Source organism: Akebia trifoliata, chromosome 1 (genome assembly GCF_017979445.1).
Source record: "Akebia trifoliata isolate Shusen 1 chromosome 1, ASM1797944v1, whole genome shotgun sequence".
Taxonomy (NCBI): Eukaryota; Viridiplantae; Streptophyta; class Magnoliopsida; order Ranunculales; family Lardizabalaceae; genus Akebia; species Akebia trifoliata.
This window is the reverse complement of record NC_141375.1, coordinates 35,867,539-35,884,058: the sequence shown is the minus strand read 5'-3', so window position 1 is coordinate 35,884,058 and position 16,520 is coordinate 35,867,539. Positions and strand designations below refer to the sequence as shown.

The window sequence follows — 16,520 nt, the reverse complement described above, 5'->3', positions numbered from 1 at the left end:
TAAATAGAGGTGTTAATGTTTAAGACCTTGGACCTTAGCAACTTAAAACATGTATTTTTCCTAAATGTTTCTTAAAGACAATTCTATTTTCAGTGCAAAAATGTAAAAAAAAGGAACTTTTATTGTAATTATGTAATAATAAGTTTTTTTTTTTTTTTAATCCCTAGGATATGGTTTTGATGGTTATAATTAATGATGGGTTATCTTATAAAATATACCCTATATTTAAAGAATAATGCTAAAGTAATCTCAAGATTGAACCCCACATTGCACACCTTGACGTGAAAGTATTGTATATGAATCATATAAACTTTTTTCTCAAGATATGAGTGAAAAAGCATCTATGGTTCCTATACAACACTTTCACGTCAAGATGTGCGATATGAGGTCAAATCTTGAGGTCACTCCTGCACGACTCATATTTAAAATATATATTTTGCTAGGCATGCTGCTAGTTCAAGACTTTATTTGAAACATACTTTGAATTTGGCATTGCAAGTTGTGAAGATTTTTTCTTTTTCTTTTAATTTTAATTATGAAAAGCTCCATCAAAGAACACTTGTGAGAAAGTTAGAATTAAGTAATGCTAATCATGAGAGGGGTTGTTACTTTGCATATATAATATACTTTCATTCCAATAGGAAAGTATTTGTTGGGTAGTTCCTCATTTTTTATATTTTCCAACTTGTATGATAATATATTGTCTTCAACATGGCTAATAGAATATTCTTCCTTTTTCTTTTAAAAAAATATTAAATTGTTACCTGACCTCCACTTACATGCCTATTGAATTTATTAGAATAATGATGAAGTGACCTCAAGATTATACCTCATATCGCGCATCCTCATGTGAAAGCGTGTAGGAACCATCGATGCTTTTCATTGAGATACAAATGAAAAATATCTATGGTTCCTATACACTTTCACGTTAGGATGTGTGATATGAGGAACAATCTTGAGGTTGCTCCAACATGACCCAGCAAGGGCCCATAAAGGTTCGGACGGACTGAATCAATTGCTTTCAAACTGATTCGAATTCGATGGAACTTCTACATTGGCATAACTGATTCATTAAGATAACAAAAGTAATCAAATTATTATTATTATTTTTAGTTCATGATATCTTGATTCATAGTTACTACAACCACAAAGAACACATTTTAAACCAAATAAAATGAGGTTAATTCTTCAAAATAATTTAATATATAAATTATCGAGTCTTGAATCCAAGCTTGAAAGTGGCATTAAATAAAAATTTACTCTATACCTCATTTATATACTTACAATAAGTGTAATCATAAGGTACCCTCTTAACAAACTCTCATTTTAAAAAAATTGGCAAAATCTTTGATTTTTTTTTTCTTTCATCGAAAATCTATTGCCATCAAATTCCAAGCAAAATAATTTGTCCTTATTTTTTATTTCAAGATTTTATTTTTCAACTTTCAAACTACCTAATATTTGGAAACAAAATCAAAGGAATTGGGAGAAAGTTAGAGAGAATACAGAAGATGAGGTTGAAGCCTTGAAAATACATAAGAAAAAAAAGGTGATCCCAAAGGTTGAAGAGGATATAGTCTTTTAAGGGAAAATAGAGTTTTTGACACAAAAAAAGAGAAGAAGAGTTTTTTATCAAATCTCAATGACTTGTCAACTGTCATCAATTTGGGGGGCATTTCTTATGTTCACCAAAAGTGAGAGGGACACATCAAAATAACCTCACAAATAATCAAAAATTTTGTCGAGAGATAGAGATATATAAATAAGGAGAAATTATTCAAGAGAGATTTACCCATCAATGGCAGTGGACCTAACTATTGCAACATTATCACAAAAACTTAACAAACCTTAAAGTGGGGATTCACATCAAGAAATTCAAATTGATGTGATAGATTTGTTACTCAACAAATCTTGGAGTAGATACTAACCATATCAATTTGTGGCATCCAAAAACATGATCCGATACCAAATGGTTATAGTGTACAAAATTCAGGAAACTTTAACTTTCTTTTTTGTGAAAAATGTTAATTTTCATTGTATCCATTTTCAATACCATGGATCAAGTTCAAAAAAGTTTTTTTTCTTCTTCTTTGGAATATGAGTTGTTTATGAAATTTAAAAGGTTGTAGTGTTGGATTGCCAATTTGATAATCCATGTGGGCCAATAACTCATAGTAAGATTTAAAATCTTACTAAATTAGTTATGTTGGCCTAATTTGTAAAGGTTTGTTAAATAACAAATTTGTTAAAGGGAGTTTTTATAATAAAATTGCAACACATGGGCTTGCAAATATCTCATTTTTTAATGAATAATGATTTTCTGACACCCCTTATGGCCCCACCAAAGAGCTGTAGATCATTTGCCTTGGGATATATAGAACTAAAAATCTTTTCTTGTGTATCTCGAGGTAAATGATCTACGATTTTGTGATGGGGGCATACGGGTTGTATGTCAAAGGGGGGGGGGGGGGGGAGTTAGATTGTCATGACTCTAATTTAATAGACTGTACAGTTGGGAATGTAGATGCCCCTTCTAAATGCATTATGACTTTTGGGATGGAAGCTTAAGAACCCAGTTAATGAAAAATATCCTCTTCTTACTATTCAATTAATCTCACTGATCTCAACAATTTGCATTAGAGTTGTGCTGGGGTGACATAGGATTTATTGTGATTCTCACAATTCTAATGTGGAGATGCATACATAACCATAGATGGTTTTTACTCGTATCACAAGCAAAAACATCTATGGTTATGTGCACATCCTATGTCAAAATTGTGAGAATCACAGTAAGTACCTTGTGTTACCTCAGCATTAGTGTTTGAATTATCAATCTCAACATTGAAAGAAGTGAGTAGGACTTTAAATGAGCTGGACCCGGGGACAAATCTAGTGTATCCATATTAAGATTTGAATTATTTATTCGTATTCGAATACAACTTGAAGCCTACTAGACAATATCATATCCAAATCATTTTGCTTTTTGACCCGGTTGAATTTCCTGATTTGGGTCGGGGCAAATAAGTAGGCCATTCAACATATTTCTATGTACTTCTATGCTAGTTGCTATACTATCTAATAAAATTTGGATAACTCGATTTTGAATAGAATTCTGACCCATTTTATGCCTGAAAAGAAAGAGGGGGGGGGGGGGCATTGAGAAAGAAAGAGTTCACCAAATTGGACTATCAAATGGGTCGGATATGGATAACCCAAATACTTAAGCCATATTCGAAGTTATCCCATACGAACGGATTGGATTTATGTCTGATGCGATCCACTGATAGCGATACATCTACATCCTAAGGATTCAAGGAATCAAAATACGTAGTTGTTCATGATTGATGAATAAGTGGGCCCGAGGCAATCGCGCAGTCTTCTTGATTAGAACAGCAAATCTAGATGGTGCGCTGTGTATCGTATTTACGACGGCAAGGATTGTTAGGTTTTTCGTCTGAGAGGGATTTAAAAGACAAATTCAGACCCCAAGTCCAATCTCTTTTCGTTTTCCCCTCTTTTACTCTTGGCTCTGTTTATAGGGTTTTAGTTTTTGCTCTCTGTGAGTATTTATTTTATCTCACCCACCATGAGCAACAACAAGGACCAGATCAACATGTCCGATCTTGATGCAGCTCTTCCACTTCCAGGTGCCGCTGCTGGTAAATTAAAAAACAAACCCTAATCTCAATTTCTCTCTGTCTCTTTGGTTCAATACTTACCAAGTGTTTGAAACCCTAATTTTGTCTTATTATTATGTGTAGCTCTTAGTGCTGAGGATCGAGCGGGTCTCGTTAACGCTCTCAAGGTGCTTTGATTTGATTTCACTTACTGGGTTTCTTTTATTTTTTGATTTTGTGATCAAATTTTAGGGTTTTATTTCGCTGATGCTTTTGGGGAGTCTGTGGTATGTGCAGGATAAGCTTCAGAGTCTAGCAGGACAGCACCCAGATGTCCTCGAGACTCTCTCACCAAAGGTCAGGTGTCGTGTTGAGGTTCTGAGAGAAATCCAGGTTTTTTTTTTTTTTTTCTTTGGGTATTTGGTTATCTATGTTGTTTTCTTATTGAGTGTTTGTTACGATTTCAGACTTTTGTTTGATTAGTAAGTGTAGATGACTAGATGTGGGGTTCAATTGAGATTCTTTCAGTTATGGAATGTGCTTACAGAGGTATTGAATTTGGGTTTTGTTAGATGTTCAGGAAAATTGCCCTCTCGCCTAGTTTTAAAAATGATTTGTAATCAATAGATCTGAAAAATCCGATCTTTTGTCGGTTGTCTATATGGTACTCTGTTGTATTGCATTTGTTGTGGTCCATTGGAGTTGGTATTCAGTAAGACTATATTGCTACCTTTTTAACGAGAATATATACTTCATGGGATCGACGGCATCTTAGCGAGGATTCATCAGGGTTGATGCATCATGTAAGAGTGTAGGCAAGGCATGTTATGGTGTTTGCATTTGAACATGCATTAATACATCAATTTTGATAAGCACAAGCCCATCGGTGGGACAGGATTTACTCTATATATTTCAGAGTTGATTGCTATAAGTGCAATCTATAGACAATGATTTTGAATTGAGATCATTTGATATAGATTTTTTCAAGTCTTTGATGCTAACACTGACTCAAACCTCCATTTAAATTTTTTTAATGAACTTTTAAGTTCGGAGGTGGTTACTATGTAATGTAATGCATTAGTTGGGTTGGGAATCAATGTTGAAGTGGATTCTGTGCAGATAGTGCATCGTTTAATTAATTCCAAATTGTGTTAAGATCATTACCTTCAATCGAGTTGCTTGAATATTTCTAGGTTCCTTTTTTTCTTTTCATCAATACTTAAATTCCTAATAATATATATTTTTAGTTTAACAACAAAGCAATCAATTCTGTTCCACAGTACTGTTATATAGTAATTTATGCTTCCATCCTTTTTTTTTCTTTTTTTTTTTTAAGTTTTTTTTTTTCTTCATATTATTCCTTTTATAAAAGTGTCTTATGTTCAACTAATAAATTTGAAGTGAGCCAATGAAGTTCATGGGGACCTTCTGATACTTCCTTAATTTGCAGAGTCAACATGATGATCTTGAGGCAAAATTTTTTGAGGAGAGAGCAGCCCTTGAAGCTAAGTACCAGAAGCTGTATGAACCACTGTACAGTAAGGTATCTTGTCTTAGTTCTTTTTTTTTTTTTTTCCATTGTATTCCACTTCATACAATTTTAGCATTTTTGTGGAAGATTTATGATCTCTGTTATAAAGGTGTCACTTAAGGCTATGTTTGGATTGAGAGAAGGGGAGAGAAGAGAAACTCAATTTCTCTCCACCATGTTTGGATTGACAGGGGAGAACTTGGGACAACTTTGGAATTTTAAAATATCTTAAAAGAGTTCTAGGGCAGAGTTGGAACTATAAAATATTTTAGAAGGGTTTTTCTCCATTTCTCTCCTCCACTTTTGGAGAGAGAAAACTCACCCTTTTTTTCTCCTCTTCTATCCAATTCTTTTCTCTTCTTTCCCCACTTAACAATCCAAACAAGAGAAATGAAGAGAAACTCATTTATTTTCTCTTCTCTTCTCTCCTCTCCATTTCTCTCAATCTAAGCACAGTGTAAGGGTCCGTTTGCTGGTTCAAACATGTATTTAAATATGAATCTGTGTGAGTACATTCTGACTCCCCCTATATTTTAATGATTTCCTCAAAAATGGCTCTTAAGCGTGATGTGTCCTGTCCTCCATACACTAATTTATTAAGCTGTAAAAAACACAGAAGAGTTCTATATTATAGTTCTGATCAGATGTGTTGACCAATTTTCCTAACTGAGGACCAGTATTGTGGATGTGGACTGCTGGTACTCAATGCAGATAACTTTTACATTCTTTTTTCTCTGTTTGGTAATTTGGTTATATATACTTTTGCAGCGTTATGATATTGTGAATGGCGTAGTCGAAGTTGAAGGAGTTGCAAAAGAACCTGAAATGGACCAAGAAGAGGATAAAGCGACAGAAGGTAATGGATCAATTTATTTCCACATTTCGTATTATTTGTTTTGTACAGAGATAGGAGTGTCTGATTTTGGCTCACTGCAAAGCAGACCATCGACGTACTAGAAAAAAGGAGGCCAGTGCTTCAATTTATTTAAAAATTTCTCACTGTTTTATCTCACTATTATTACTTTACAGAGAAAGGAGTGCCTGATTTTTGGCTTACAGCAATGAAGACTAATGAAATACTAGCCGAGGAGGTAAGGGATTCTAATGTCTTTATAATTTGATGATTTTCTTCTATGTTATCTGTGGTTGGAATTATGTTCCCTTTTCTGGAATTCAGATTTCGGAGCGTGATGAAGGGGCACTCAAATATCTCAAAGATATCAAGTGGCATAGGATTGATAATCCTAAGGGGTTCAAGCTTGAATTCTTCTTTGATGTCAACCCATTTTTCAAGAATTCTGTCTTGACAAAAACATATCACATGATTGATGAGGATGACCCTATTCTAGAAAAAGCAATCGGGTGAGTTTATTTGCTACCTGTCTTAAGAATTGCTACTTGTTCTCTTCCTTCTATAAGTCATTTTATGTTTGGCTTCTTAGGACGGAGATTGAATGGTATCCAGGGAAAAGCTTGACACAGAAAATTTTGAAAAAGAAACCAAGAAAGGGATCAAAGAATTCAAAGCCCATTACTAAAACTGAAAATTGCAAGAGTTTCTTCAACTTCTTTAATCCACCACAGGTCCCTGAGGATGATGATGACATTGATGAAGATACTGTAAGTTCAGCATCATTGTATGCGTAGAAAACATTGCATCCACTGAATGCTAAATTACTGATTTTTTATCCTTTGACAGGCTGAGGAGCTTCAGACTCAAATGGAACAAGACTATGACGTTGGGTAAGTTTTAAATTTCTTTCTTGTTTATGAGGCTCATGTTTCTTATAAGATGGTGAAAATCACTGGTTATGAATTAATTTACTCGGGGTTATTTGATGTGGAATATTGGAGGTTTTTTGTAAAAAAAGAAAATTTTGAATTTATTTCATCCTTGATGAGTTGGGAGTTTGTGTCCCATGTGCAGGTCGACCATTAGAGACAAAATTATTCCGCATGCAGTGTCGTGGTTCACAGGGGAGGCTGTTCAAGTGGATGAGTTTGAAGACATTGAAGGAGATGAGGAGGATGATGAGGATGAAGATGGCGAGGAAGATGAATATGAAGATGATGATGATGAGGAAGATGAAGATGACGATGATGAGGAAGACAACAGCAAGAGCAGGAAGAAGGTACATATGCTATAGTCTTTACTTGAATTACTCATTCTTGTAATATCTGTAGATTTTGAAATTGGATGATACTAATAGCTTTTTTTTTTGCAATTATTTTTGCAATCACTTGTACAAATGTTCCTCCAGTCATCAGCTGGACCAAAGGTAAGATACATAGTTTCACCAAATCATCTTTTCTCTACTGAATTCAAAATTAAGTGGGGCTTTTGGGTTTGACTTGATGTATCTTTAGTAACATATATATTAACAATTGCATCTGTATTTAACTGCAGAAGAGTGGAAGAGCCCAAATCGGGGAAGGTAAGCAGGGTGAGCGACCCCCCGAGTGTAAGCAGCAGTAAGTGTCTAGATTAGCCATGAAGAAGGTGGTGGTGAATGAGATTGAGAGGAAAAAGTGGGGGGTGGGGTGGGAAAGTTTTGACTTTTTTTTCTTCTTTTTTCTGTTTTATTACTCTAAATTATCATTTTTTAGGGGTTTTCTTTTGGGATTGTGATCAGGCAGTGGCGTATAATTTGTTTTGTTCCTTGTGGGTTTCCTCTGTGCTGTGAACTTCCCATGAACTATTTGTAAGTCTATGTTTTGGTTATGGTTTGTAACCTTATCGTGTTTTCACATTATTGCACTTGAGGTATCACATAAAAAATAAGGCCAAATAGATACAGAAAAAACCCAAAAACCAGATAAAGAGAGTTTATTCTATTTCTGTTTAATAAACTACAATGGGACAGGTTTTTTATTCTGTTTCAGCATATCTACCTAGTCTTTCAATTGATTTGGGCCCTCTTCATGTTCCAAGCACTCAATCTTGAGATTCTTACGTTCTCAGTTCCATTGTTAAATGCATAAAGATGGGCCCCTTCATCAATAGCCAACTTGGGATAAACCCTAGAGGTGATGCAAGCCTTTCCTCCCCCACCGAAACTCTCCACAATAGAGTGATCTATCTGCAACACGAGAGCTCAAATAGATTAGTACCAAAATAGAGACTTTTTACGTGGAATATTTTTTTTTAAAGGTTAAAGGGATTGAGCATTTTTGGAGACGTGTACTAGTTAGACCAACTATGTCTTATGGAGTTAAATGGTGGGCTGCAAAGAGGAGTACTAAGAAACAATTGCATTTTGAAAGATGTAGGCTTAGCTCTGATTGGTGATGAGTAGAATAAATACTGAAGTTGAAGGTTCTAAAATAGTGAGACGATGACCGTAAAAAAAATAAGAATTGAGATAAGTATAGATATGAATTTACTTTCAATAACATAGAGCGTGACACTTGAACGAAGTGGAATTGAAGAGCAAGATTACTTTAGCCAACTCCAAAACTTTGGGGGCAAGGCTTAGAGGAGGAAGATGATCAAGTATGTGGTTAAGACAAGGGCTCATTTAAAAAAAAAGATAACCTGACAGAGCGGCTTTAGATCAACCATGTCACTATCTGGTAAAGGACCCGATCCTAAAGTACGGGCACGTGAGAAAATATATAGAGAGTATTAATATAGGTTGTTTGGATGTATGACATATTTTTTTGATAAGTATATTATCATGTAAAGATCCAATTCAGATGTCATCTCATATTGATTTAGATCATTTGATCCGATCCTGACCCATTGAAAGCCTTTTTTTTTTATTATTATTTATTTTTATCTATTTCTGTGGATGGATAAATAATTGAAGGAGACAATAATGGAAGAGAAAACATGAATCAACATACCAAGCTTTTTAGGGACAGCTTCTCCTGTTGAGGATCCATATCTACAAAAGCTCCATATGTGGTTTTATCTGTCTCTTGACTCAAAGAAGACCTGTTTTCATTATTTGAAGCAAGTTGTGATTTGATGGCTTGAAATGCGATTGAGAGAGAGAGAGAGAACTGACCTGCTCTGGTCACTACACATGAGCACCACATATCTGTCATGAACTTTGAATACCCTGAAGAAGATAGCTGTTTGTTCTTCCAAGTTCTTAGAAGCCAAAACCAACAAACCAAATGGACCTACACTTCCTTTAACTGAAGCCCCCTTTTGGCTACAAAGCACTTGCGGATTAACCCAACTTGGCTCCATGAATTCAGCCTTCTCTAACTTTGACAGCTCAAATGAGACCTCTACATCAGCCTGAGAGAGAGAGAGAGAGAGAGAGGTCTCAATATTATAGATGCAAATGGATGTCTATAAAGCCAATCTTTTTGTAAGCACAGATCCCTAGACCTAGTGATGGACACAATAAAATAAGCAGGAAAACAAGTAATAAATCGAGAAAACAGAGTAGATTTACGTGATTTGACTATGCCTAGGTCCATTATGTTTGAGAATGGTTAAAGACTTAAAGTGCTTCGAAAATCATAGGTTTCGTAATCCAAAACTAGCTAGACCTGCAGAAATCTGCTGCTTGATGTATAGTCCCTTCTATCAATACATAACTCCCTCCTATATAAGACAAGGCTAACATGTCCAATCCTTGTTCGAAATCTTATGTAGTTCGAAGGTTTTCTGATTTCGGTAAAAAAAGGAAACGAGACATTAAGGTTATATTTGGTAATACTTCTGAAATTTGAAAATTAGAAATCAAATTTCAAAAGTTTCATCTAGCATCCTCCCCTCATTGGTTCCAAACTTTTGAATTTCGATTTTGAAGTCTGAAATTTGAAACGAAACAAATAGAAATAAAACTTTTGAAGTCTGAATTTTAAAGATTGCCACTTCCATTCATTCTTCAAAAGTGTTACCGAACACACATTAAGGGACCATTTGTTAAACTAAGCAAATAAGTGTCGAAAGACTATAATTACTGAAACTATATAAATGTTGAATTTAAGTGTTGAGAGTGTTATCTGTTTACTTGTTTGTATTGTGTTGAACTAATTCAAATTAAACATTGTTATCACAAAATATTGTTTGTTAGTTGTTAGTGAAAGCTGACAAAATAATTACATTACCCTTTTCAATCATAATATATTCTATTTGACTGTTTTAACTGTTAATTCACATCATACTTGACAAAAAGAGCATAAATGTGGAAGATAATATGTTTTGATGTTCTAAATTACGTACATAATTCATTGTACCCAAATTTTAAATTACAAGATAATAATTTTCTCATTCAAATTTAAATCTATTCATACAACACGCACGATTTTCTCTCTCGTAGTAACAATTGGAACATCCCTTCATTTCAAAGATGAAAGAACTTAATTTTGGATAAATAATTTTTTATGGAAATAAATGATGAATAATTATAAAAGCACCCCACGAATTAATAAGGGCACCCACACCATAGCCAAGTTTTTTTGGTCTTATATGGGTTAAATTTTTTTGGAATGAGTTGATTTTTGGTGATGATGATTTATATGGTCCAGAGATCATCCTCACCAAAAATCAGCCCATTCTGAAACTTCTAACCACATTAAAACTGGTTTAATATATGTATATATATTGGATGATTTACGTTTCTTGAACTTGTTTTGATGGGGTTAGAAGTTAGGAGATCATCTTCACCAAAAATCAGCTCATTCCGAAACTTTAACCAATATAAGACAAAATAATTTAGTTATGGTATGGGTTGTTTTATTAATTTGTGGGGGTGCTTATATAATTATCCCTGGGACATAAAAGGTAATATTCTTTTAAGTATAAGGGCATACTTATCCATACCGAAAAAGACCGGTGCTTATTACTTCAGCGAAAAAATTAAGTGACCCAACTTCACTTATTTTTCAGCCATAAGTGCTGAAAATATGGAGTAAACAAAAAGTGCTGAATTGTTTTTTTTTTCAGGATTAAGCGCTGAAAATAAGCGCAAACAAACAGCCCCTAAGGCTCTAGATAATCATAGAGAGAAATCCTGGGTTGTGACTCTACCATGATTAGTGAATTACTCTCATCCCACCCATGGATGAAGGCACTTCAAATGTCACAACCATGAAAAACTTTTTTAATCTGTGTTCTATTTTATTTCCTTTTGTGATTTTGTGTGGGATTTTAAGTTGAGGACTCTTTGGATGAAAGATGCATTCACATAAGGGCTAATAACTCACTTGTGAGGCTGTTACACCTAAAACTTCGAGCGTCGATCCTCCCTTGAGCTCTGTACTAAGCATATCTATTCTGTTCGCACGTAGCCTTTTTATTTCTACAACTGGCCATTGCATCAGCTGCCTTCCATTTTTATTAAGCCAAAGATTTCTAGGGATTACCTGCAAAACAAAACCTATGAAACTTCAGTATCCTTGCTTAACTTGAGTCAACTTTGACAGTTTTTTTTTTTTTTTTTTGTGGAGAATAAAGATGGGCTTAGGCAGACCCCAACCATAATTATAGGGTGTCTCGACTTCGTGACAAATGAGTTCATTTGCCAAATCTCCAGACACTGTTAAAGATGGTTAAAATTCGATTTACCTGAACTCCAGACCAACCCTGCTTGATATCATTTGACACAGTGTTAGATTCATTAACCCAACCCAACAATATCCTTCGATTCTTGGTGCCATCGAAGAATGTCTTTGAAGCGTAGAACTTTCCATAATCATATCTCAAGCTCGAATCGCCTTCAAAGGATCCAATATCCGGAATATACTTATCCTTGTCAGGATAATACTTCCCCATTGTGTAGTAATCATGCTTGGTATCATCCAAGCTAACCTTAAGAACATGTTTAACATTTGAATTAATCACCGAAGTGTCGACACCATTCGTGCTATTAAGAGGTACTGGAAAGAAATCCGGGCATTCCCACATTCCAGTATTCTTCACCGAATGAAGTGGATGCTGAGATTTTACCCAATGAACAAAATCCCTACTTCTATAGAGAATTGCGATTCCTTGACGTCTTCTCTTGCTCCCAAGTATCACTCTCCATCTTCCATCAGGGCCTAACCAACCCGTGGTGGGGTCCCTAAATGAACTTGTATTGATACCATTGGTGGGTGTGGGGGCCATTAGAGGATTTTCACGTAATTTGATCCATTCTCTAAGGTATGGGTCAGAGAGATTCTTCGGCATTGCCAAGTTCTGAACTTGGCGGTTTTGTTGGTCTATCCCAGTGTAAAGTATGACGGGTTTGTTCCCAGGAAGGATCGTAGCGGACCCAGACCAGCAACCATTGATATCGAATGGTGCGGATGGGTAAATGGCGTAATCATGGTGAGCCCAATTGATGAGATCGGTTGAAGTAGCGTGAGCCCACACGATGTTACCCCAGACTGCACCGAAGGGGTTGTACTGGTAGAACAGATGGTAAATCCCCTTGTAAATCATTGGTCCTGCAATAAGGACATTAATCACTCTGGTTTAGAACTTTGGGTATTTTGTTTGAATCATGTTTGATTCTTTATATGATCATTGATGAAAAGGAAAAACAAAACAATACTAATTTAAGTTGAAATAAAAATTAGAACCAGTGAATTAAGCAAAACTAACCGTTGGGATTTGTGTTTGAATCATGTATGCTTCTTTATATGAGCATTGATGAAAACAAAAATAACAGAAACCCGAAAACAATCGAAGAGAGTAAATAAATTAAAGTTGGATTCGAAAGAAACTTACCATTTGGATCCGTAGATCAAACAAAACTTACAAAAATTGGGATGTTCAATGTTTTCTTATATGATCATTGATAAAAATAAAGACATATAAACTGAAAAAAATCAAAGCAACTAAAACAATAGAAATTGAGTTTAAAAGAAACTAACCATTAGGATCTGTGAATCCAATAACACCCATTTGCCCACAGTCAGTACATGTCAAAGGACAGAAACAGAACCATTTAAAAAAAATAAATTATTATTACTTAGAAAAAGAAGAATGTGAAGGGTTACCATTGATCCAGTTTTTGGGGGGTTGGAAGTGATAAGCAGTTCTGTAAAGCTTTTTGATTGAATGGGATAGAAGGTTACTGTAAATATGATGAGAGGCTTCAACTTCAACAACTCCATAGCCAAGCAGAACTGAACACAATCCAATCAACCAAACAATGGATATAGCCATGGCTCCTATGTGCAAATGAAGAACCAATATAGCTACAAGTTTTATATATTGCTAGTAAGGTCAGATCAGACACAAGTAGAAATATTAATTTAAATTTTGAATAAGAGGTCTACTAAATATTTCCACCCCAAAAAAAATAGAAGTAGAAATCTTAAAAGGGTGTTCTAGACCTTAATAAAAATTACAGAATCGGTATGAATTTTTAATTTTTTTTTTTGTTGGTAAATAACCTTTTTTATGACAATTTTTATATTATTTATGAATTATAAAAATGGATTGATAACCATTTTTGTAGTTCTCTCAATCTTTTAAATCTACCCCATTTAGACAACATTCAATCTTTGGATAGTTGTTTGTTAATTCTTAATGTTGGGTTTAAGAGTTTAAAAATAATTATAATGTCAAACCAACTTCACCAACTTTTTTTTTGTTTTCTGTAACACTCACATGATGAGTGCATATATTTATAACCCATCGAATAAGGATATAAATAGTCCAAAAAGAAAATTATAATATATGAAACAAAACTAAGAGGAAGACTTTTAAATTATAACTTCACCAACTTTTTTTTTTTTTTTTTTCTGTAACACATGACATGATGAGAGCATATATTTATAATAACCCATTGAATAAGGATATAAATAGTCCAAAAAGAAAATTATAATTTATGAAACAAAACTAAGAGGAAGACTTTTAAATGTAGGTTACAAAGAGTGATGATCCTGTACTCCAGGGGTCCAAAATTACCTTAAGTCCAAGTCCCATTTTTCTCCTACATGACACTCTCTTTCCACCCTTTGGGTTTGTACACAGAAGTTGACCTGATTGGTGATTTCTATCTGTAGAATCCAATGATCAGAAATCACCTATCAAGTTGATATTCTCTATTTTGATCCACCAAAGGAGTGGCAAATAATTCAGTGATCCAGTAGTAACGTATGACCAAATCACTTAAAATGAGTAACGTATGTAGAAAAGTAAAGCGATGCAAAACAAAAAAGGATAAGGAGAATTGTTGTTTGGTTACTGGCATATTTTTGTCCCCATTAGGGATGTCAATGTACATACAAAACCTATGTTACCTGATCCGTAGTTCGAATTTGGTTTCACGTTAGGGTAGATAGAGATGAGGACATTTGAAGGTTATTTGGTCATGACAAATTTGAAGGGCAAAGAAGATGTATATTTTTTTTATATAATTGGGTATCCCTGCGGACAGCGGTTTGGGCTTGTATTTCGGTTTTGCCCGGTCTATAGACCATGGTCTTGCTCAGGGATTAGTCTCGGGGCACGTGTAACGCTTGCACATCATATGCACCAGGTAAGTGAGGGTTCACCCTCGCGGGTGGCTCTCGAAGAATTAATGCTCATACATGTACTATGAACTGGTTCAATTTCGAATTGTTCTACAGTTTGATACCATTATAACGAATTCGGTAACCAGGTATAAAACCACCTAAAGGTTGGTGAGATGGCCAAGACCACCGCCTTAGGAAGCAGAGGTCCTAAGTTCAAATCCCCCCCTTTGGAACCACCCTCGAGGATTTATCCCAAAAATTGCCTAGTGAGTGTGGGAGTTAAGATTGCACGTGCTTCGAGAATTAGTCGAGTGCCCTAAGTGGCTTGAACACCTCGATTAAAAAAAAAAAAACAAAACACAAAATAGACAGACTTAACGTATTTAAGCATAACAATTTCTCACATTTTACAAATTGGGGTCTATCGGATAAAGAAATAGTTGATCCAAAACGAATTTGGTAGAATTATCAAATTGGATCAAATCGTTATCAAAACCCAAACCCTCAAACCATAACCAAAGTTTTGAATTCAAAATGGATTGGACTTTATGTATGGCTAGATTCATTGACAGCCCTACCTGACACAACTTCAAATTGATCCCATTATCATGCATCCAATTTTCGACATAGTCATAAAATTCTATTAGCTTTTTCAAAAAATCATAAAATTACGTGAGTTAGGGATCAATCAATTAAATTGATTACAAATTAATTAATAATTTATCAATTAATTGTAGAATATGATAACATTTTAACCCTTCAACCTAAATATTTATCTTTTTCAACCTTCAAATCTCAAGAACAAGATAGGGATTTTAGTAAGGTTCAATGATGTCGGGTACCCAAACACATCATTTGCATAATTTTTGAAAATTTCCCCAGTCTCTGAGATACTTTCTCGAACTTATTGAAATTAGCTGAATTGAACCTTAGCCAAATAATTCCTGAATCCAAACTTAATAACTATGGCTTTCGTCTCGTTATTTTCTCCGTATGAGTGAATCGGTCTGATGTGGCCCAAGGAAGAAATAGACTGGGCCCGAACTTGCATATTTAGGGTCGATGGAAATTGCCCATTTAAAGCATCGAGTACAATCCGTCTAAGTTGGCCCGCTAGCGTTAGGTGCAGCGGATCCGCACCATATTTAGAGATACCCCTTCACATTTTAACGAATATTTGAGATAACCCCACATTTTCAAGCTGATGACACACTACTTGACCTCATTCTTGTCTGATAGATTAATATAAAATAACTTATATACCCTTACATTCAAGATTTAACCAAAAATCCTCAACGTTTCTTTCGGAATGGTCATCTTCAAACTCTTAGATAATTTTCCCCCAAGTCTTCAATCATCAAAACTCAAGAGCAAGATAAGATTTCGGAGAAGCAAAAGATGATGGATCAAGGGTCTTCAATAATGAAATGAGCAAGTTTCGAAAAGATGGATTGAATAGATTAAAAATAACGGGTGATTTAGACATATCCCCTCACTTTTTGGTGAATATTAAAGATAAACCTCTATAATTTGAAATTGATGATATGCCTCCCTTGACCTTAACAGGCTAAGGGAAAAAGACCTAAGTATCCTCGTTTTTAACTTCTAGTCAAAATCTTTTGATTTTTCTTCTTAAAACCAGTCATCTTCTAGATCTTAAATCTTTATGTTATGTTTTTGTAATCTACTCAATCTTCTCTTCAATTCATCATTTAATATATCATTTAACACTTTGTAAATTCTTTGATTTAAAAAAAAAAAAAAATCCATTGTTTCTTGTTCATAAAAAAATCCATTTTATTGTTCTTCCCAAAACAATCATGATCAAGCTCATCAACCTCTTTAGTAACGTCAATCTATTCAACTCTTTCCCTGATTCATTATTTTCACCTCGTCTTGACCCATTGTAGAAAGTCCTATTTTTTTTGTACCCAAAATTTCATTGTTTTAGACTTCAA

The 16,520-nt window shown here is 34.6% G+C and overlaps 2 protein-coding genes across 3 annotated transcripts; one reads left to right on the top strand and one right to left on the bottom strand.

Annotated features, from left to right (window-relative positions):
- The first annotated feature begins 3,480 nt into the window (after positions 1 to 3,480).
- On the top strand, positions 3,481 to 7,901 carry LOC147412184 (nucleosome assembly protein 1;2-like). Its single transcript, XM_086457283.1, has 12 exons — positions 3,481 to 3,659; positions 3,762 to 3,805; positions 3,915 to 4,010; positions 5,068 to 5,160; positions 5,917 to 6,004; positions 6,178 to 6,239; positions 6,326 to 6,510; positions 6,591 to 6,768; positions 6,848 to 6,891; positions 7,076 to 7,280; positions 7,410 to 7,427; positions 7,556 to 7,901. Exons 1-12 carry the CDS (start codon positions 3,587 to 3,589, stop codon positions 7,622 to 7,624), a joined length of 1,155 nt encoding a protein of 384 aa, XP_086313409.1. The 5' UTR covers positions 3,481 to 3,586; the 3' UTR covers positions 7,625 to 7,901.
- A 99-nt stretch (positions 7,902 to 8,000) lies between these two features.
- Positions 8,001 to 13,113, bottom strand: LOC147412183 (beta-fructofuranosidase, insoluble isoenzyme CWINV1-like). Of its 2 annotated transcripts, none has more exons than XM_086457270.1 (6): positions 12,970 to 13,113; positions 11,678 to 12,540; positions 11,317 to 11,475; positions 9,159 to 9,397; positions 8,995 to 9,085; positions 8,001 to 8,228 (listed from the first exon to the last, which is right to left on the bottom strand). In XM_086457270.1, the coding sequence occupies exons 1-6, from the start codon at positions 12,998 to 13,000 to the stop codon at positions 8,049 to 8,051; spliced, it is 1,563 nt and encodes a 520-aa protein (XP_086313396.1). In that variant the 5' UTR covers positions 13,001 to 13,113; the 3' UTR covers positions 8,001 to 8,048. The 2 variants fall into 2 exon arrangements, 1 of the variants encoding a protein (XP_086313396.1); XR_015182495.1 differs by having other exon boundaries at positions 8,189 to 8,228; positions 8,995 to 9,068.
- Between the last annotated feature and the right edge of the window lie 3,407 nt (positions 13,114 to 16,520).